At 41.4% G+C, this 22,314-nt stretch overlaps 1 protein-coding gene across 1 annotated transcript in view; it reads left to right on the forward strand.

The window, feature by feature from the left end:
- The window catches only part of KIF18A (kinesin family member 18A), a 107,998-nt gene that overhangs the window by 31,985 nt on the left and 53,699 nt on the right, over positions 1-22,314 (forward strand). The window contains exons 6-9 of the mRNA XM_073350650.1: positions 9,991-10,167; positions 10,739-10,813; positions 11,091-11,200; positions 19,264-19,426. Coding sequence (XP_073206751.1) covers positions 9,991-10,167; positions 10,739-10,813; positions 11,091-11,200; positions 19,264-19,426 — 525 coding nt within the window. The remainder of the gene's footprint in view (positions 1-9,990; positions 10,168-10,738; positions 10,814-11,090; positions 11,201-19,263; positions 19,427-22,314) is intronic.

A 22,314-nucleotide genomic window follows, 5' to 3' on the forward strand; every position in this document is an offset into this window, starting at 1 on the left:
TAAATAATAAAGTTGATAATCTAAATGGTGGTATTTATTGCATAACTGCAGTCCTGAAAAAAGCCTAAAATGCATATTTAATGGAAGACCTCAAAAGAATAACTTCTGTTGTCATAAATGCACAGCTGTGGCATCAATGTTTTTGAAGCTGAAGTGCCTCTTGCTGTCTTTGTGATTCCTGTACTGTCACCCGTTAAGCTGCAGTCCTGATGCTCCAACTCAATATTTTCACACGGTTAGGTCTTTTTCATAATTCTTTTATAGTTTAAGTGTTTGCAAAGTATTGGCATTAGCCTATCGCACTAATTACTTCATCTCACTCTTTTGTATTAGTTATGGAATTAGCCAGCAGGAAACTTTTGAAGGAAGAAAAACTAAACATTGTTTCAGCTGATGTCTGTCTTAGTTGCATTGGATTTTGGTCATCACTTTATCACAGGGTTACAGAATATTCCATAATTAAAATATTTCAGTTTTCTGGATTAAAATAACAATTATTACATTTTTAACACTGCTGCTTGCACTATGTGTTCAGGTTCCACATTAAAAGTGCACTTTGTGTCTTCCCATCATGAGTACTTACAGCAGCTGCACTTTATCTGGAAAGGGGAAAATGCTTCCCTTTTGCTTACACTTCATAGTATAAAATGCATTGCTAGATAATTTTTGAAGAGCCTTCTGGAGGCTTGTTAGAAGCAGGCAACTGCAATTGCAATGGAGAAGCAGGAAGGAGTAGATCCCTGCTAACTGAGAGACTGATGAGGACATCCCCTCTATTGTAGAGGACAATCATAAAAAATAATCTCTGCCTCACATGTCATAGAATTGTGGAAATGTAAGGCTAGATGAGACCTTGAGAATTCATCAAGTCCAACCCATGCCCTGAGACAGGACCAAGTAAACCTAGACAATCCATTACAGGGGTTTGTCCAACCTGTTCTTAAAAATCTCCAATTATGGGGATTTGACAACCTCATTTGGAAGCCTGTTCCAGGGCTTAACTACTCTTACTATGAAAACCTTTTTAATTATATCGAACCTAAATCTCATTTGCTGCAGATTTAGTCCATTACTACTTTCAGTAGACATGAAAAACAGTTGACCCCATCCTCTTTATAACAGCCCTTTACATACTGAAGACTGTTATCTGATCCTCCTTCAGTCATCTTCTCTCAACACTAAATATGCCCAGTTCCTTCCTCATAAATTAGGTTTTCTAAACCTTTTATATAATTTTTTGTTACTCTTCTCTGGACTCTTTCCAATTTGTCCACGTTTTCCCTAAAGTTTGATGCCCAGAATTGGACATAATACTCCAGCTGCCGAGTAGAGCTGGGCAATTACCTCCTTTGACTTACGTAAACTCTCCAGTTAATACACCCCAGAATGCATTAGCCTTTTCCATAGCTGCATCACATTGTTGACTCATATTCAATTTGTGATTCACTATGACCCCCAGATCCTCTTCAGCAGTATTACCATCTAGGCAGTTATTACCCATTTTGTAGTTCTCAATTTGATTTTTTTTTCCTTCCGAAATATAGTACTTTTTTATGAATTTCATCTTGTTGCGTTCAGACTCCAATTTGTTGAGTTTGTTTTGAATTCTACTACTGTTTTCCAAAGTGCTTGCAACCCACCCCCGCTTGGTGTCATCTGCAAATTTTATAAGCGTTCCCCCCTCTGTTATCCAAGTCATTTAATGAAAATATTCAATAGTACTGGGCTCAGGACAGACCTGGGGGGCCTCACTAGATATACCCTCTCAGTTTCACAGCAAATCATTGGTAACTACTCTTCAGCTACAGTCTTTCAACCAGTTATACACCCATCTTTACAGTAATTTTCATCTACATCACATTTCTGTAGTTTTGTTTATGAAAATGTCATGTGGGACTGTGTTAAAAGCTTTACTAAAATCAAGATATATCACGTTACTGCTCCCCTCCCCCCACCCCCTTCCACTTGGCCAGTAACCCTGTCAAATGAGGAAATTATGTTGATTTGTCATAATTTGTTTTTGACAAATGTATGCTAGCTATTCCTTATAATCCTGTTATCCCCTAGGTGCTTACAAATTGATTGTTTAATTTTTCCAGTTGCTCTGCAACTATTGAAGTCAGACTGTTAGATCTATAATTCCTCGAGTCCTCCTTGTTTCCCTTTCTAATGATAGGTTTTATGTTTTCCCTTCTCCAGTCCTCTGGAAACTCACCTGTCCTCCATGAGTTTGCAAATATAGTTGCTAATGCTTCCAAAATTACTTCAGCTCGTTCCTTAATTTAAGTACCCTAGGATGAATGTATCAGGCTTTGCCAACTTGAGTACATCCAACTTATCTAAATATTCTTTAGTCTGTTCTTTCTCTGTTTTGGTTTTCATTCCTTCCCCCTTGTTAATATTAATTGTGTTGACTATCTGGTCACCATTAACCTTTTCAGTGACGAATGAAGCAAAATAGGCTTTAAGCACTCTGTCATCAGTTATTAGCTTTCCTTCCTGTCTAAGTAGAGAACTTGGTGTATCTCATCTTTATCTTGCACCTAATATATTTAAAGAACCACTTCTTACTGACTTTTATGTCGCTTGCTATGTATCTTGTGTCTTAACCTTTCTGATTTTGTCCTTCATGATTTTACTATTCTTTTGTGCTCCTCCTTAGCAATTCGTCAATGTTCCCACTTTTTGTAGGATTCCTTTTTGATTTTCAGGTCATTAAAGAGCTCCTGATGAAGCCCTATTGGCCTTTTCCTATTTTTTTTCCTATCTTTCCTTTGCACCAGGATAGTTTGCAGTTGTGCCTTTAATAACGTCTCCTTGAGAAACTGCCAGCTTTCCTGAACGACTTTTTCCCTTTTTCTTTTCCATTTTCTTCCCGATTTTCTTCCCATCGGACCCTACCTACCAGTTCTCTGAGGACAACAGACTTTAACAAACTCTTTCTGTTGCTCTCATGCTTTCCTTTCCTTAGAATTATAAAATCTAACATTTCATGATCATCTTCACCCAAATTACCTTCTATTTTCAGATTTGCTACCAATTCCTCCCTGTTGGTCAGAATCAAGTTTAAAATGGCTCTCCCACTCGTTACTTACCTTCCTGAAACAAAAAGTTGTCCCTAATATATACAAGAACTTACTGGAAATCTTGTGTTTTGCCATGTTACTTTAACTACCCAGATATCTGTTGGAAAAGTCTCCCATTACTACCAGGTCTTGTGTTTTTGGAGATTTCTGTTGTTCTAGAAATGCCTTGTCCACCTCCTCTTCCTGATTTGGTGGACTATAGTAGACCACTACCATGATGCAGCTCCTTTTTTTTATCTTTACCCAGAGACTTTCAACTGGTCTGCCTCTCAACTCTTTCTGGACCTCAGAACAAATGTATATATTCTTGATATAAACTGCATCACCACTTCCCTTTTTATCCTACCTGCCCTGCCAGAGCAAGCTGTAGCCTTCTCTATCAATATTCCAGTCATGAGACTTATCCTATCAAGTCTCTGATGCCGATTAAGTCATCATTCAGCTTACGGACTAATACTTCCAGTTCTTCCTGTTTATTCTCAATACTCCTTGCATTTGTGTATAGACGTGAAGGTTTTGAGCAGATTCCCCCATTTATTTCACTTTTGTTGTTCCTATGACCCTATTGAAAATTTCCATGTCCTCCCCACTTCCGACCCCCACACATATAGCCCTCTCTCAAGGTTACCTTTTTATTGCATGCCTGTGGACTTTTGTCATCTGCCCTCTTTAAACCTTGTTTAAAGTTCTCCTCTTTACTATAGCCAAACTAGGACTCCTGAAAAGAAATCAGTATAGCTTTAAACTACAAAGCACTTCACGCTGAAGCAATATACAAAGTCTCTATGGTGTTCTCAGCTATTGACTCTGAGTTGTCTTGAAATGAAAGTCACCCTGCTGCATACTCTGTCCAAAGCCCCATTCTCTACTTTGAAGAGTTCCTTGGCTGTTTTTTTTCCCAACCCCAGGGAGTAAACATTTCCATCATTTTGTCACTGTGATCATCTCAAAGAAGAGTAATCTAGTGAAAACAAATATAGCTAAGATTTTCCACTTAAATGTCAGCTTTAAAAGGACTGGATGGATCCAGGTGTGGGATTGATAATTGAATCACTGGTTTAAATTGTTGCCCAGTGTTGTCCTAAATACTGCAAGAAAAAAAGACTAGACACCAGAAATATGGTTAACTGGGCCACAACTTTGTCACACATCTGGAAACTAGCTAACAATAACTCATCCATTGCAAGTTATCTTTCCTTGTAACTCATACCACATGGCAGAAGGCTGTTCGCCCCCCACCCAGTTAACCTAGTACCAGTACTGTTGATGGGGACCCGACTGCCCTCATACAAGGGTGGGGGGAGGAGAGAAGGGGTTGTTTCCTTGCTGTACCAGACAACAGGAGCCCTAGCATTCTTCTAAAATGTTTAATATTCTGGTTTATCAGGTGCTATTGAATGAGAATGTGCACAGGGAACCTGCTATGTTGTGACAAAATGGATTTTAAAACTTAACCTACCCATGTGTCCCTGAACTGCTGAGAGGAAGGTGAAAAATGCCACATTTCCTCACTGCCAAACTGATCTGGGAAATATTCCTTTCCCAGTCCTCAAAAGATGACTAGCATGATGCCCTTAGCAAGGTCTAAAAAACCCGATTTTACTCTAACCCCCATGAGTGGGGCGCATTCTTTCCTGGCATGGAATAGCAGCCCTGGGCAGGGAGAATGGTTATAAGTCCTCTCGGATGTACAGGAGCCAATAAACATATGCTGCATCCTTCAGCCACAGAGCTCTCCTCAAGCCCAGAAGGAGGAGTGGAAGGGGTTTAGGGTTTTATTCCCTTGCTGGCCCAGACGAAGCCAACAAATCTCTAAGGCTACAAGGGCCTGTGAGCATTTGGGTCCTGTGTCTATGGGAATCTTACCCTGTGGATTTATTTGGTGCAGGATGAGGTCCTTAGTAGCTACAATCTTATCATCTGATAGCGATTCAGTGGGTATTGTGAAAAGTTTCTTCTTTGAGTGATTGCTCATGTCGATTCCAAGTAGGTGTACATGTACCACATGCACGGTTGTTGGACGGTTTTCCCCTAGCGGTACCCATCCGGTTGACTGTGGAACCCCCTGGAGTCGCACCTTCAAGATGGTGTGTGTATATGTCCTTGCCGACCCGCAGCCTCTTCAGTTCCTTCTTACCACTCGTTATGGTCATTTGAGCAGCTCTCTTGCTACTGCAAACGATCCCCTAGTGGACTCTTTCTTGTTGACTCTGTAAATAGTTAAAAACTTAGTATTAGTTAGTCAAGAAGTTTTTGGTCATCTTAGATATGTTTCAATTGGGGGTTTTCCCACACTGTTTCCCCCCCACCCAGGGACTGGGGCAAGCCTTGGTCTCAAGGGTTTCAGCCATGTAGGTCCTGTCTAAAATCCATGCCAAACGGAGACCCACACAACTCCTGTTTAAAGTCTTTGGGGCAAGCCCATCAGACTGAGAAGTGTAAAATCTGCAGAGGCTTCTGCCCAAAGACAAAAAAGGAGAGGGACTTCAGGATGAAATGGCTCCTTATGGTCTCAGCCCTCTATCCCCAGCCAGCTTCGGGAGCATCCGACCCCAAGCCCAGTACTTCTGTGTGCAGCACACTAGCCTCGGTAACAGGCCACACACCGAGAAAGAATTTGGGCTCCAGGGACCCTCGGCACCACGAGTCCCCAGCGCCGAAGACCTCCTTTGGTGCGAGCACCCATTTGCTGGTGTCAGACCTCTTCTTTTTGTGCGACAGAGGTTGCTCTCCCACTAAATCAGTGGTACGAGGAAGCACCAACAGGTGAGTCCCATCCTGCTCCAGCTCCTACTCAGCTGGCACCATTGACTCTGGCTTCACAGGGAGGTCTGTCGAGTATGGTTCTAATGGACTCCCTGGTGCAGGAGGGTCGAGAGGAGGATTTAGACCTCCCCTCCACACCGGACACCTTTGGAGGCTGCCAGAGACCTCATAGCAATGACAGCGCAGACCCCATCCAGCACCACCACAGAGAGGCACCATGCCCTCTAAGGGCAAGCCAGTGATGATGCAGCACCCTTCGTCCTCACCCCAGCACCGCTCCCCGGCACCATCTCACTCGGCACCGCTTTGGTCACGGAGCTCGGAATCCTCATCAGAGGCAAATCATACACCTCTAGGCGAAGCTGGCACCACTCGTGGCACTGCTCCAGACAGGAGGAAGGGCAGCCTTTGCCTATAATGGTATGGCCACCACAGTGGCAGGCACTGGCTCAGTGGCCCTTCTGGACCCCGTGGGCCTACCGCCAAGTCCAAAGGCCAGATCTTATCTGTGGTTTTGGAGGCATGGTCCCCTCTATCTTAATCAGTATTTGTTGCCCATGAACCTCCGCGTGGACTCGAGTTGGGCACGTAGGTCAGCACCAAAATAGCGGCAGGAGCCGGGGCCGGAATAAGACGGACACAGGGGCCAGCACCGCTCCTGCCATCACACAGGGCACTTCAGTGCAAGGGGATCCCTGTGAACCAGAGAGGCAGAAAGACCCAGTTCCCCAGTGGGCATCTTCCTCCTCTTTTCCTGATGAAGCCGGGGCAGGCACATCCACCACACTGCCAGCCATGGACAACAGAGCCCACCAGGAGTTGATTAGAAGGGTGGCTCAAAATTTGGGCACGCAGGCAGCAGCGGTGGCAGAGGAGACCAACCCCTTGGTTGATATTCTGTTGCCCAAGGGTCCCTTAAGGGTGGCTTTGCCCCTCATTAAAACAGTCAATAACACTACAAAAGCGTTGTGACGAATGCCTGCCTCTTTTCCCCTGCATGGCAAAAGGGTGGGTGGGGAGAGGAAGTACTTTGTGCCTTCAAAAGATTGAGTACTTGTTCACTCACCCTCAGCCAAACACGCTGGTGGTGGAGGCGGCCAACAAGAAGGAAAGACGGGAACAGCTGAGACCGACCCCTAAGTCCAAGGTGTCTAAGAAACTGGATCTCTTTGTTAGGAAGGTATACTCTCCGGGGGACTCCAGCTTCAAGTTCCAAACCAGCAGGCAGTCCTCAGCCGCTATAGTTTTAATTCCTGGAACACGTTGTCCAAATGTAAAGAGCTTCTTCCAGCAGACTCCCGCTCTGAATTTGCTGCTGTCCTGGAGGAACGCAAGGTCGTAGCAAGGACCTCCTTACAGGTCTCCTTAGACTCGGCAGCCCGTACCATGGCAACAGGGAGGGGCTATCTACTCTACTCTTTTCCGCCCTTCCCGCTTGTACACAAGGTCCTGCTGAAGGTCAGAAGGGAGGGAGAATCAATGATCTTAATAACACCAGTGTGGCTTCGCCAGCAGTGCTTCATGACATTTCTAGACCTGTCAGTGGACACGCCTATAACCTTGCCCCTGGTCCGAGACTTAATCACCAAGGGCCTTGGCTGTGTCTAGCATCCCTATCTGAAGTGTCTCCATCTCACGGCATAGAAACTCCGTGGTTAAACCCCTCGGAGCTCACATGCTCAGACCCTATTAGAGAGGTCCTCCTTAGCAGCAGGAAGCCATCCCCTAGGGCCACCTATCTGGCCAAGAGGAAAAGATTCTCCATTTGGCATTACAAAAACACACTCCATCCTTACAGTCATAGATTCCTTTTATCCTGGACTATTTGCTGCACCTAAAATGGGAAGGTCTGTTGGTATCATCAATAAAAGTGCACCTGGCAGCTATCTCAACTTTCCACCCCCATTTGCCTGGTCACTCAGTTTTCACGAACTCCATGGTGGACTGCTTCCTCAAGGGATTAGATAGTCTCTACCCTCAGGTAAAACAGCCAATTCCCTCATGGTATCTCAACCTTGTGCTCTCTAGACTGATGGGACCTCCTTTCGAGCCTTTAGCAACATGCTCTCTCCTCTACCTTTCCTGGAAAGTAGCGTTCTTGGCAGCTATAACTTCAGCTAGGAGGGTGTCTGAGCTTAAGACCTTAACCTCCGAGCCCCCATACAAGGTCTTCTATAAGGACAAGGTGCAGTTGCGACCGCCCCCGTCCTTCCTCCTGAACGTAGTTTCACAATTCCATGTGAACCAGGACATTTTTCTTCCTACGTTCCTTCCTAAGCTGCATGCTAGCAACAGGGAACGAATGTTCCACTCCCTAGATGTCAGGTGAGCATTAGCCTTCTAAATTAAAAGAACAAAGCCATTTCGAAAATCAGTGCAACTCTTCATTGCAATCGCAGAGTGCATGAAAGGGCTTCCAGTCTCATCCCAAAAGATATCTTCTTGTATCATGTCCTGTATCCAGGCATGCTATGATTTGGCAAAGATACCTGCCCCTGCACTGATAGCACACTCCACAAAGGCACAGGCATCCTAAGCTGCATTCCTGGCACAAATTCCTATCCAAGACCTCTGTAGGGCATCGATGTGGTCGTCCGTCCACACCTTTACAGCCCACTACGCAATTACACAGCAGACCAGAGATAATACCGCTCTGCCAAAAGCTGCGCTACAATCAGTGATTCCATAAACTCCAACCTCACCTCCTAGGTAATACTTGGAAGTCACCTACTTGGAATCTACATGATGTGACAAAGTTCCTGCTCTATCTTGGTGGGTCTTGACTTATTGGCGGATTTGCTCGCCTTGGAGCTTCACAGCAGACTTCAGCGTGGCCGTTTTTCTGAACCCACAGTCCAGGTCGACGACTCCTGTGTCTGACCAGGAGTTGGGAGGGTTTGGGGGGAACCCGGGCCTGCCCTCTACTCCGGGTTCCAGCCCAGGGCCCTGTGGAATGCAGCTGTCTAGAGTGCCTCCTGGAACAGCTGTGCGACAGCTACAACTCCCTGGGCTACTTCCCCACGGCCTCCTCCCAACACCTTCTTTATCCTCACCATAGGACCTTGCTCCTGGTGTCTGATAATGCTTGTACACCTCAGTCCTCCAACAGTCTGCATTCTCACTCTCAGCTCCTAGTGCCTCTTGCTCCCAGCTCCTCACACACAAACCACAAACTGAAGTGAACTCCTTTTTCAAACCCAGGTGCCCTGATTAGCCTGCCTTAATTGATTCTAGTAGCTTCTCAATTAGCTGCAGGTGTTCTAATCAGCCTGTCTTAATTGTCTCCAGAAGGTTCCTGATTGTTCTGGAACCTTCCCTGTTATCTTACCCAGGGAAAAGGGACCTACTTAGCTTGGGGCTAATATATCTGCCTTCTATTACTCTCCTATAGCCATCTGGCCTGACCCTATCACAATGAGCAATCACTCAAAGAAGAAAAAACTGTTACCTACCTCTCGTAACTGTTGTTCTTCGAGATGTGTTGTTCATGTCCATTTGAAGACCCACCCGCCTTCCCTCTGTCAGAGTATCCGGCAAGAAGGAATTGAAAGGCGGTGGGTTGGCAGGGACCTATATACACTGCCATGAAGGCGTGAATCTAGGGGGCTCCACAGCTGACCCAACAGGTACCGCTAGGGGAAAAACCTTCTGACGACTGTGCACGCAACACGTGTACACCTATTTGGAATGGACATGAGCAACACATCTCAAAGAACAACTGTTCTGAGAGGTAGGTAATCGGTTTGGTTTTGTTTGTTTTCAATATAGATGATAGAGATTCCACCCTAGTCCATTTTCTGTGCCAGTACAAGGCTGTCCGCATTACAAAAATCACCCTTCTCCGCTATCTAGGGTATAGAAACCAAATTGCTAACTTTTTCAAAAATTTGAGCAATAAATACACTAATTCTTGATTTTTGTGGGGAAAGATTTAAAGTGGACAGTGTGATTTGGGTGGGGGTGTAGTTTAGAGGAAGATTACTAATGGAAGTGAAAGATTACAAGTCTTTATCACTTGCTACTAATGAATGTACTATTGTCTTTGTGGGATTATTAAGTTTTGAAAGAGACTTTTAAGGTAGGTCAAATATACTAACTTCCATAATCCATAAAAACACTTGTCACTTTTTATTTCCAGAGCAAGAAACAACACATTCCTTATCGTAACAGCAAGCTTACTCGTTTATTGAAAGATTCTCTTGGAGGGAATTGTCGAACTATAATGATAGCTGCTGTTAGTCCTTCTTCTATGTTCTATGATGACACTTACAACACTCTTAAGTATGCAAACCGAGCAAAAGATATTAAATCTTCTGTAAGTAAATTTATACAACTTATTTTGCAAGTATTGGAGTCTACAAAATTAAAATAGCATAGGATTAAAAGAATGAAGCAGTTACGTGTCTAGAGAACCATGTAACTTACAATTTACTTGGCTTTTGCATCAAAATTGTGTTGAATCATGTAGTCTAATATCCTTTATTTTCTTATTTATATTTTCCACTTCTTAAATATTTTTAAGATGAGCTACATTAGAAATCAAATATATTTTTAAGGTAAATGCCAAAGCTAATCTTCAAGAATGCAAACCAGGGAAATCCTAGATCTCAATGCATTTTACAAAGGTAGTTAGGTATCATTATCCCCAATTTTCTATGTTTGTGAAACATGTGCCCTTGGTCATGCAGACCATGCCCGTAACCATTGGCAGAATTAGGAATAGAACCACTGTCTTCTGGTTTCCAGTCTGATCTAACAACATACTTTTGTCTCGTCTTGTAATACAGTTCAAATGTAATTAGTGATATTTCTATCTAATGCACTTAGTGTGTATGATGTATCATAAAGAATGTTGTTAAAATTTAACTTTCTCTTTTCCTTAACAGTTGAAAAGCAATGTTGTTAGTTTGGACAGTCATATAAGTCAATATGTTAAGATTTGCAATGAACAAAAGAAAGAGGTATGTCCGTCTTAATCACTGTAATTACTATACTAATGTCACTGAGGTATAAGCAGAAAGTGTATAATGAATGAAAGCGTTGGGTAAGATTTGTCTTACCATGTCTCTGTAGTTTTCCTAAGAAGCAAATGTTTCCATGTTCTATTTAGGGGGATATTCCTAACTGTTAATTTAAAAATGCCTCTTGCAAGACGAGAGGCACAGAAAGATGGTGAAAAATAAGTTACACAAGGCAAGCTTTGTATTACAATCCAAACATATTGTCCTCATTTTTCAGATCATAATGCTGAAAGAGAAACTGAGAGCATATGAAGAAGAAAAAGCAGCCATTCCTGAAAAGCATGGTACAAGTGTTCTTTCAAACCAGCAGCAAGTGGAAATTCAAAGGTAACATCATATTAAGGTCTCATTTTCACAAGTTTAGGTTTCCAGAATTTTACCATAGCCTTGTAAAATCAGTTCTATACTTTTTTTAAAAATCTTTGTTTCAGCTTGGTTCATGTTGATCCCTCTGGAGTAGATGTGACATTATACTCAATATTGTTTTACACTACATCTTGGTGGAGGGATTTAAAATAAAACAAATCTCAGGACAGACTCTTTGTAATTGGTCTCTCTTGACTCTACTACAGAACTTTAACTTAATGGCAGGAAAAATATCAGTTGGTGACCTTAATGAACATTATTATTATTTTTTTTTTTTTTTACTTCCTATTCAATGATAAACTTTCAGCTATTAAATTTCAACATGGGCATATGAGCTTCCTAAAGCTATATATTAAAGGACATATCTTCCATTTATAATATTCTGATTGCAAAAACACTACTGTAAAGGAACAATCTAGTTTTTCCTGTTTTTAAAAAAAAAAAGTTTAACTGCTAGACTGGAGTTAGTGGTTCAGCAAAAGCAAGTAGCAACAGGGTATAAATTTTCATTATATTGAGCTTTCTATTTAAAGGTTCAGAAACCATGCACACTATACAGCAAAAAAAGCAGATAGTTGAACCTTTTAATAAGCCTGTAAAATGGAGATACTTGACTGAGACGTTGTATAAATTAAGAAATACTTGTAAAGTGTGTAAAAGATAAAAAAGTGTGACATATTAACTGAAAATCCTTCTTAAATTGTGTGGCTAAACAATAACCCAAAAAAAAAAAAAACCCAAAACACTACACTCCTGGAATCCTAAAAAGGACATTTGTCTGCTTACTGATTAGTGGCCAAATAGAAAAACACAAATTGATTTTACCCGGTTCCTCATCCATGTTTCTAATGGAACATGAAATGCATTCAGATAATTTGAAAAATAAAAAGTTTTCTGAAAAAATCTTGACGACTGATTGTCTCTTTTTAAAAGGAAAACAGAAGATTTAAGCATTTGATGCTTTAACTATCTAGCTAAATTATTGGGTAAAACACTATAAGAGTTCTGTGGAAGTCAAGGTACCCACTCAGTTCATGTACATCAGCATTTTGGGGGGGGGGAATGGCGAAGTTCTGAGATCTGTAGATATTTTCCTATTAAATATTTATCAGTTTGACAAAAGTGTGGCTATTTACTCTGGTCAGCAGTGTTTGTTTACCGTTCAGCACTGAGCTTTACAAAAATCTGAACTTCACCATTGAGCATTTATTTTAAAATGTTTATCTTGTATGCAATCTTTTTTTTTTTTAAACAATTTGTTCAGTTTGCATTATCTGTGATTTATGTATGTTGGAGCTACTGAAGTTCGATAAACTGTCAGGTAATTTATCTTTTTAACTACTGATATATCTTGGGCTAGATACTGTCATCCTGTTAAAAGCAGGACACTATACACAATTTTTTTTTCCTAGCCAAGGATTCATATAGTGTAATGGAGTTCTTCCCTAATATTGAAAGACAAATATATTGGGAAAATCTCACAAATATACTTGGAATGCATAAAAATAGACCCCTTGAATCTAAATGTTTTAATTAAAGTACTTGATTATGGTGTATATGATGAAACTAAAACTTCACAAAATGCAGTTTCACTAATCCTATAATGTTATGCTGATTCTATAAGATTGCTTTCCCTATCTTTGGTTGAGTCAGATATATATATTAACTTTATTCCTGCTGTAAAGTGATTCTAAGCCATGTGTCAATTTTGCCTAATCACTTCAAGATTTCACAAAGGTCCCTATAAAATGGGAGGATAAAGGTCTGAAAACACTGGTCAATAGACGGAAAACTATCCTGGAGTAATGCTGAAGCATACCTAAGTCTCATAGTGGATAACGAATTAGATGGTGTTTGCAAGGTGATGCACTGGTCATTTTTGCTAATGTAATTCTGAGCACCATACAGAGGATTCATGGAGTAGAGAGAGGATTACTCAGTTCTGGGCACCATTTTATCAGGAAAAATATTGAGACTGCTGAGAATTCAGAGAGGAGTAACGCAAACAATCCACAAGCTAGAGAAATGGACTCAAAAAGAAAAACATAAATAACTAAATATCCATACATTGACAGTTTGGCTAACTTAGCAAGACATAGTGTGTGGGAACATCAGACATTTGTAAACACCAAGAACAGAGTGGATTTATTTGGGATGGTACAGTTTTGTGTTGAGCTAGGAGCAATAGAATGAAATTGGGAAATGGAAAACTTAGGCACAGTGTCAGGAAAAGTTTCCTGACAAATCTATTAGGGTGTTGCATAGTCTTCCAGGGGAAGTAGTTGAAGCCCATTCCATGGGATTTTGGCAACTAGGCTAGGTAAAAATCTCCAAAAATGTACTACAATCCTGCCCTAGTAGGAAGCTGCTCTAGATAGAGCTATGAAATGTTAAATTTCTTATACAGTAACATACAGTAACAATTATTGAGATTCTATCAAAAATACAAAGAAACTGGTCAAGATCTAGTTATTTAAAAGACTGGAATGTGGTGTAAATTTCTGGACAAACTAGTATTTTACATGAAGTGGTCTATTTTTTTTTTCTTTGTACTAATAATTTTGTAAGGCTCTGTTTATATTGTAGAATCTGGGAACATGTGCTAAGATATCAAACTTCATTGTTTGATTATTTGTGTTACCAAAAACAACGAGGAGTCCTTGTGGGCACCTCAGAGACTAACAAATTTATTTAGGCATAAACTTTCGTGGGCTAGAAACCAATTCATCAGATGCATGGAGTGGAAAATACAGTAGCAGGTATATTTATACATAATACATGAAAAGATGGGAGTTGCCTTACCATGTGGGAGGGTCAGTCTAACGAGACAATTCAATTAACAGTAGAATACAAAGGGAAGAAAAATCACTTTTGAAGTGGTAATGAGGGTGGCCCATTTCAAACAGTTGACAAGAAGGTGTGAATAACAGTAGGGGAAAATTAGTATGGTAAAATTAGGTTTTTGTAATGACTTATCCACTCCCAGTCTTTATTCAGGCTTAATTTGATGGTGTCCAGTTTGCAAATTAATTCCAGTTCTGCAGTTTCACATTGGAGTCTGTTTTTGAAGATTTTTAATTGAAGAATTGCCACTTTTAAGCCTGTTATTGAGTGAACAGGGAGGTTAAATTGTTCTCCTACTGGTTTTTTAATGTTGTAATTCCTGATGTCAGATTTGTGTCCATTTATTCTTTTGCACAGAGACTGGCCCGTTTGGCCAATGTACATGGCAGAGGGGCATTGTTGGCGCACGATGGCATATATCACATTGGTAGATGTGCGATGAACAAGCCCCTGATGGTGTGGCTGATGTGGTTCAGTCCCATGATGGTGTCCCTTGAATATGCAGACAGAGTTGGCACCGGGGTTTGTTGCAGGGTTTGGTTCCTGGGTTAGTGTTTTTGTTGTGTGGTGGGTAGTTGCTGGTGAGTATTTGCTTCAGGTTGGGGGGCTGTCTGTAAGTGAGGACTGGCCTGTCTCCCAAGGTCTGAGAGAGTAAGGGATCATCCTTCAGGATAGGTTGTAGATCCTTGATGATGCACTGGAGAGGTTTTAGTTGGGGGCTGAAGGTGATGGCTAGTGGCGTTCTGTTACTTTCTTTGTTGGGCCTGTCCTGTAGTAGATGACTTCTCAGGACCCGTCTGGCTCTGTCAATCTGTTTCTTAACTTCATTAGGTGGATATTGTAGTTTTAAGAACACTTAATAGAGATCCTGTAGGTGTTTGTCTCTGTCTGAGGGATTGGAGCAAATGCAGTTGTATCTTAGAGCTTGACTGTAGACAGTGGATCGTGTGATGTGGTCTGGATGAAAGCTGGAGGCATGTAGGTAAGTATAGCGGTTTCCGGTATAGGGTGGCGTTTATGTGACCATCGCTTATTAGCACTGTAGTGTCTAGGAAGTGTATCTCTTGTGTGGACTGGTTCAGGCTGAGGTTGATGGTGGGGTGGAAATTGTTGAAATCCTGGTGGAATTCCTCAAGGACCTCCTTCCCATGGGTCGAGATGATGAAGATATCATCAATGTAGCGCAAGTAGAGTAGGGATGTTAGGGGACGAGAGCTAAGGAGGCGGCGTTATGTGAAACTCTGGCTAAAATAGTAGCCTTAGCTTCTGCTGCTTCTGTTCCTGCTTGCCATCCAGCCTCTGGTGCCATCCAGCCTGCACTGCTGCTGACAGCCATTCTGAGGAGAGGAAGAGTATTCCACTCTCAGTTAATTTGTTAGCTTTCAGTACAGCCACTTAATGAAGTTATTTTTGCAGGTAGTCAGACTGTATAGAATCTGCATACCCTATCTTAGTTGTTGCTACTGCCAAATATTTTCCTGACCGTGTTCTTTGTGCATAATAGGTACTGTATAGGCCCAGGTTTCAGAGGCAAGCACTTGGACTTTGTGTATATTTGTAGCTTTCTTAGTTTCTGTAACTTTCACAGTTTTCATTGAATTATTTTGTTTTTAGGGAGGGTGTTTTGTTTCTCTCAGTGATGTTCTATTACAGTAGTGGCCAAACTGCAGGTCTTTTACCGTTAAATTGTGGCTCACAGAACCCCCCCATGCCACTCCCCATTCTTCACCTACCAGACTGGGGAGGGAAGAATAGCTCAGGACCGCTGCCTTGCAGTGGGGTGGTGGGGTAAGGGCTTATGCCCAGTAGAGAAGAGTGTCTCGGGCACACCTGCTGGAGCTCAGGGCTTCAGCAGTAGTGGGGCTGGAGCCTCAGCAGGTGTGCCCCGGCTCTCAAATTTCTGAAGATAGTCATCTGCAGCTCGGAGAATCAGTATGTTTGGCCACCCTTGTTCTATTATTTCTTCTTTTTTGATGTGGTATGCCCGGGAGAGAGAATAAATAAATGAACATCAAAAAATTGTTATCCCAAAGGTCTGGACTATTTTCCTAGGTCAGCCTCTTCTGCAAGGGAGGAAAAGACTATGGTTAGAAATGTCTGCATTTTTTTTTCTTGGCTCTATCCCTTTAGAACCCCATCACAATGAGGTTTCTGAGAATTATCCAGCTGGGGTTACTCCAATTGGCCCTTGCTGTTCTTTCAGCTGGAAAACTCTAGAGGCAGAATTGGATACTTATGTCTCTAAATTACAGTACTTGCATAATATTAATCTCTCAAGATTAAATGAGGACAAGTCACGAGTACAAAGTAAGATTCTGTTTGCTTTGTGCCTCTTCCCCTAACACAAGAACCATGGGCTACCCAATGAAATTAATAGGCAGCAGGTTTAAAACAAACAAGAGGAAGTCAACCTGTGGAACTTGTTGCTGTGGGATGTTCTGAAGACCAAAAGTATAACCGAGTTCAAAAAAGAATTAGATACATTCATGGAGGATCAATCCATAATGGCTACTAGCCAAGATGGTCAAGGAAGCAAACCCATGCTCAGTAAACCTCCAACTTGCAGAAACTGACACTGGATGACAGGATGGATCATTTGAAATTGCCCCATTCTGTTCATCCCCTCTAAAACATCTGGCCACTGTCTGAAGCTATTGTAGAGCCTGATGATGGTGATTTTTGTAGTCACTCAGTTACTCCAAACTTCTAGATGTTACCTTATCATTAAGCTAACAAAATTAAAGTTATCCTTTTTTAATAAATACTCCTAAAATATATGTTGTTTATTCCTCAAATTTGTTATGGTTTTTTAAAAGAAACAACAACAAACCTTTGGGACATAATCCTAGAAAAGCTCCTGAACAGACTGCTTACTACTGTGACTAGTTCCAGTTAAACACGCCTGACAGTGAGCACTGAACTCTGCAATAAAATTAAAATTTTGAAAAGAGACTGGCTCCTTAGTGACATACACATTTTTTTTTAAATGTTACTGTTTTATAAGCTTAGGCCCCAAGTCTTTTATAATCACTGTCACTTATTGTGATTTTTCACCTTTATTCCAGTAGAATGCAAATACCCCTGACTGCCCCCTGCTGCCCCCCCCGTTCCCCACTCTCTGACCCCTAACCACACCCCCGAACTCCCCTGTCCTGTATCCAACCCCTCAGCCCCCTTACCACTCTGCCTGGAGCACCTGTGGCTGGCAGCGCTACAGCCGCACTGCCCAGAGCACCAGGTCAGGCCGTGGCTCTGCAACTGCGCTGCCCAGCCGCCCAGAGCGTTGCAACGGTGGCATGGCACGCTGAGGCTACAGGGGAGGGGCCGGGGACTAGCCTCCCAGGCCTGGAGCTCAGGGGCTGAGCAGGAGGATCCCATGGGCTGGATGCGGCCCACAGGCCATAGTTTGACCACCTCTGAACTAGAAAATACTTGACTGGACAATTGAGTTAAATGGTTCCATCTCTGAGTTGTGTGCCCCTCTGCTCTGATCCTCTGCAATGGAATGCTTTATTTCTTTGAGATTTATTCTGTTTTTGTTTGTCTCTAAACTAAATAATTATGTATTTTACATATACCTTACTATCCAGAAATAATAATCATCTCTGGAAAATTTTGGCCAAAGTAGTTGAATATCTGCCAGTGTGGAGAGGAGTTCTTACTTTAATTCTATTTGGTCTGGTTAGGGTTATAAAATACTAGAATAAGACATGAGCATTTTTTAAACATTCTTAGGTTATGAAAAGGAACTGCTGATGATGGAACACATTTTATTGGAAAACAAAAAAATCCAGCCAGCCACACCACAGGAATCCCACACGTGGGTTTTTTTTTTTTTTTTTTTTTGTAGCTAGTTCTGTAGATGTCACTTTTACCTTATATATTTCTAAACACAGCTGGCACTTCATATCTGGAATATCTGCATGTTCAAAAATTATAAGCCTATTCCTATGGTTCTCTCAAATGAATAGGATAACATGACAGACAGAGATATAGATATACTAGTTGAATTAATAAGCTTTATATATATGATTATCATCTGTTAACGATGTTAGCAAGGACATGGTAATAATTAGACTCCAGAGTAAATATCCCACCCCGTTAAGAGTAATAGTACAACAGTACCATTTTTTAGTGTTTGCAGACTCATAATGTATTTACATAATGGTTTACAGTGATGGACTAAAGCTAAGTAGGTCCTGGATCTACCCAGAGATCAAGGTTTCCCCAGAATTGGATCCCTTCTCCTAAACATCCTTCCATCCCTAGTTTTCCATCCTCAGCCTCACAGGTATTAGGACCTAAACCTTCACTGCATTTGAGTATGGTTTCACTGTCCACTAGCTGCAGGCAATTGCAAAGCATGCATGAGATCTTGCAGGGAATTAAACAGTTGAGAGGGACACCTACAGTGGGTGGGGCTTCATTTGCAAAGGGTGAGGGGGTCCTTTTGCAATATTTGTAGGAGGCATTATGTGCTTACGGAAGCAATCACCTTAGCTATTGAATAAACTGGTACCTGGTGCTGAGTAAAGAAGGAAATGGGAAGCCTTCTGCAATACTAGAGCACAGCTCATTGTGTGAGGAGAGTCTGGCTGGTATCTGCTTGAATCCAAATATCAGCTTCACAAATCAAAGAGCAAGGCATTTTATTTTAAAATGACGGCTTGAAACCTTGAGAGCTGCGGGGAGAGGAAGAAAACAGAGAAGATTTAAATCTTTGGAATTTAGATTCTCTGCACTTGGGTGTCAGTTGTCTCATATTTATATCAGAGTTGTACATAGTTTAAACTCCTATTGAAAATGAAGTACTTCTGTAGTGGTGTTGGTGGCTGTTTGGGGGAAGAGGGAAACAAATGTACCCTTTTAATGACTTCCTAAACTAAACAAGGATAGTTTAATCCCCTTTTGAAACTTGAGTGTGTGCTCTTGTTTTGTATGGATCTTAATTTGCAGTATAGAATCTTTGCTCTTTGTACTACCATTTTGGGAAAGATAAATAGGAATATAACTTTTCTTGAGGTCACTTACTAATTTTGATTCCTTATTTTTCCATATCTATTTTTTTAGCTCAGAATTGGAATTTTGTTTGCTTCTGTTGTATCACAGTAAACCAGGCATCATGAAAGGACTACATGTGTAATCAGTTTTTTTTTTAACTTGTCCCTTATTTCTGGTAGATTTCGAGAAATTCTAAAAAGTTTGTTTATAAAACGGGAGGAAATCAGAAAGGAATACCTCAAGCTGGAAATGCGGTTTAAAGAGAACATTTTGAAAACATATTACCAGAAACAATTCCATGAACAAATTGAGTTGATGTGCTCTGAAGAGAGAGTAGAAAAGGTGAGTGGTTTTTTGTACCACTTCATTTTGCCATGTTAGTGTATGGAACCTCTGTTTTGAAATTTTTACCTTTAATCCGGTTCAGCTATCTAACCTTTTGTATTTAAGTGTTCAAGTGTCTTCAGCTTCTGAATTCCATTTTCAAAAATGATGTAGACCCTTAAGAACCCAAGTCTCACTAAAGATCAATAGCACTTAGGCATCTAAGTTACTTGCCTAAATTAAACTTAGGCTCCTATCTCACTTGAATTCTTTCAAATGTGTTACTTTAGTCAGGACTATAGGATATTCTGCTTTTAGTGCAAAAATTGTATAATTTTATTTTAATATAAAGTAAAAGGGTTCTAGACTTCCTTTCTTCCATATGATTTATTTTAACTGTGGCTTGTTACCTGTGCCTGTTCTGCAAGCTGTGTATAATTCAATTGTAATTTCCAATAAACATATGCTTAACATTGTTGAAATGCAAATTGCATTGCTTTTCATAAGTTCATGTGTACAGCTTTGACAAAACAGTGCAGCATACGCTGTATTGACAATCAGATAACATTTTAACAGTTGACATTAATACAGAAAATGTAGTGTTGGTGTGAGGTACACTATGTTTTCACACAGTAAAGGAACGTATTGACACTTTTATGTTGCGGTTAAACACAAAAATCTCTCATATTTCAATTTAAATGTGATTCACAGTTGCTAATTTGAGATCTGACTAGACTGAACATATCCATGCTGCTTTTGTGCAACAACAAACTTACCAACATAGCAGCACACCTGGCATAGCTACTTAAGGCACTGTCATCTGAGAAGTCCATTTGTAGCACTGTACTGGCAACAAGCATTGTCAAGCTCAATGCCAAACTTAAAGCAATCCAAATTTTCTGCAGCGTTGACAGAGGAAAACTACTATTTTTTAAAACAGTTCCATCAATGGCCTTGCAGTTCAAAATCCCTTGGCCTGTATTTCAAATGATTGCTGTTGTTCAGAGGTTGGTGTCCTAATCTTCTTACAGAGGATCCAAGAGTAGTCAGTAAAGCCTGAAAACATTCCAATCTTAATTTAGTTTCTGAATAAAAATTTACAGCTGTAAAATATAGATTTAATTTTTCCTCTCTTTAATCAATTGTTATAGCAAAATTTAACTTAACTGGCAACAATTTCAGGTTTCCAGTGTGTGCAGTGATTCACTTGGAGGTTTAAATTTGTTATGAATAATGGCAAGGTCAGAAATGCGCTGCTGTTTCAGAAATCTTGTGCTTGTCACAAATGGTGTTTTGAGTGACTGACATATTCCAGAAGTTTTTCATGTCACAATCTGCAGTGAATGGAATTCTGAAGTACTACTGTAAAACATTATTTTTATCCTGTATCATAATTTCTCCAACACCTATTACAATGAAGCGATTATAATATGTTTTTCCATTTTAACAGAGCAATAGTTCTGCTATAGTTAAGGTTAAGACTAGCTTTGTGTTTGAAGCTCAGTTGAGTGCTCTATGAGCTATACAGTCAATCAGATTGCCTTGAAATTTGATGTGCTGCATGGGGTATAGTCAGTGATCCAAATATGGTGCCACTTGACCAAGGGGATCCCAAGATACAATCCCTGAGGGGGGAAAAAAGCTGGCACGTTCTGGCATTGTTTTTCTTTCACTCAGAGAGATCAAACTAGGGGTCAGTCATTACACCAGGGACTCACATTCCCTACCCCCACCCCTTGTGAGCCTGTATATAAAGAAGCCCTACCCCTCTGGGTGAGGAGCTTAGAATAGGTATGGGAGAGCCTGCACTGAGACTGCTGCGACTGAGGTGAGGAGCTGAGAATGGGTATGCTTTTCAGAGGAGGGAGGCAGGGAACCCCCACTGATATGAATGGAGCAGTTCACAGGGCTACGCTGATGTAGCACTTCTATGTAGATACTCACTACAGCGACGGGATGGGTTCTTCCATTGGTTTAGTTAATCAAATTCCCCAAGAGGTGGATTAACCTTCCGTCAACCTAGCACTGGCTACGCCAAGGGCTAGGCCAGCTTAACTACGTCACTCAGAGGTATAAATTCTTCACACCCTTGAGTGATATAGCTGAGTAGATTTAACTTTTGAGTGTATACCTGACCTAAGTTTTCTAAAGTTGCATACTTGCATGGATTGTCTTGAAGTTGGCTTTGCCTCCTGGGTTAGTGTAGGATAGGGTTAATTATCCAAATGCGAGAAGTTCAGATTCTGGTAACATAAAAGTTTGCAACCTACCTTGCGAAGAAATCTGCGAATGAACTGTAAACATTTGAGGAAAATCTACCTCTGTTAAGTTTTGTAGTTTTTTTTAAACATCATCTGATGCAGCAGAATATTCAGAAGGTGCTGAAACTGTTTTTTAAAAGAAAATAAATTACACATGCGAATGCTCACACGGAGGGGAGATTGGGGGTCCAAGAGTAAGTGGCAATGGGGAAGAAATTTGGGTCTGCAGTGAGGGATCGGAGTATTTTATGGGAATGGGTGGTAGGGGATAGAAGAGGAGTTGAGGGTTCAGGTAAGGGGAAGGAAGGAGGAGTTGGGGAATGTGAGGAGTAACAGAGAAAGAAGGGGGTCGTGGAGTTGTCAACCCTGAATTCCCCCTGGGAATCTGGGCAAGCCCTACCCCTCTTCAAGAGTCTGAGCCCCTCTCCCTGCCTGATGTGTGTCCTAGGATCTGCTGCTCTTCGGGTACCTGAACCCCACTCCCTGCCCTTGCATGTGAGTTGGGATCAGGGGTTGGGGTAACACAAATTTAAATATCTGAAATCCAGAAAATGAATAGTTAAGGTACACATCACCGCTGTGTGGGGACTGAGTGGACCGGGGCACATCTGAGGAAACAAGGCCAGAAGCTGCAGCTGGGGATGG

The sequence above is a fragment of the Lepidochelys kempii genome, chromosome 6 (genome assembly GCF_965140265.1).
Source record: "Lepidochelys kempii isolate rLepKem1 chromosome 6, rLepKem1.hap2, whole genome shotgun sequence".
NCBI lineage: Eukaryota > Metazoa > Chordata > Testudines > Cheloniidae > Lepidochelys > Lepidochelys kempii.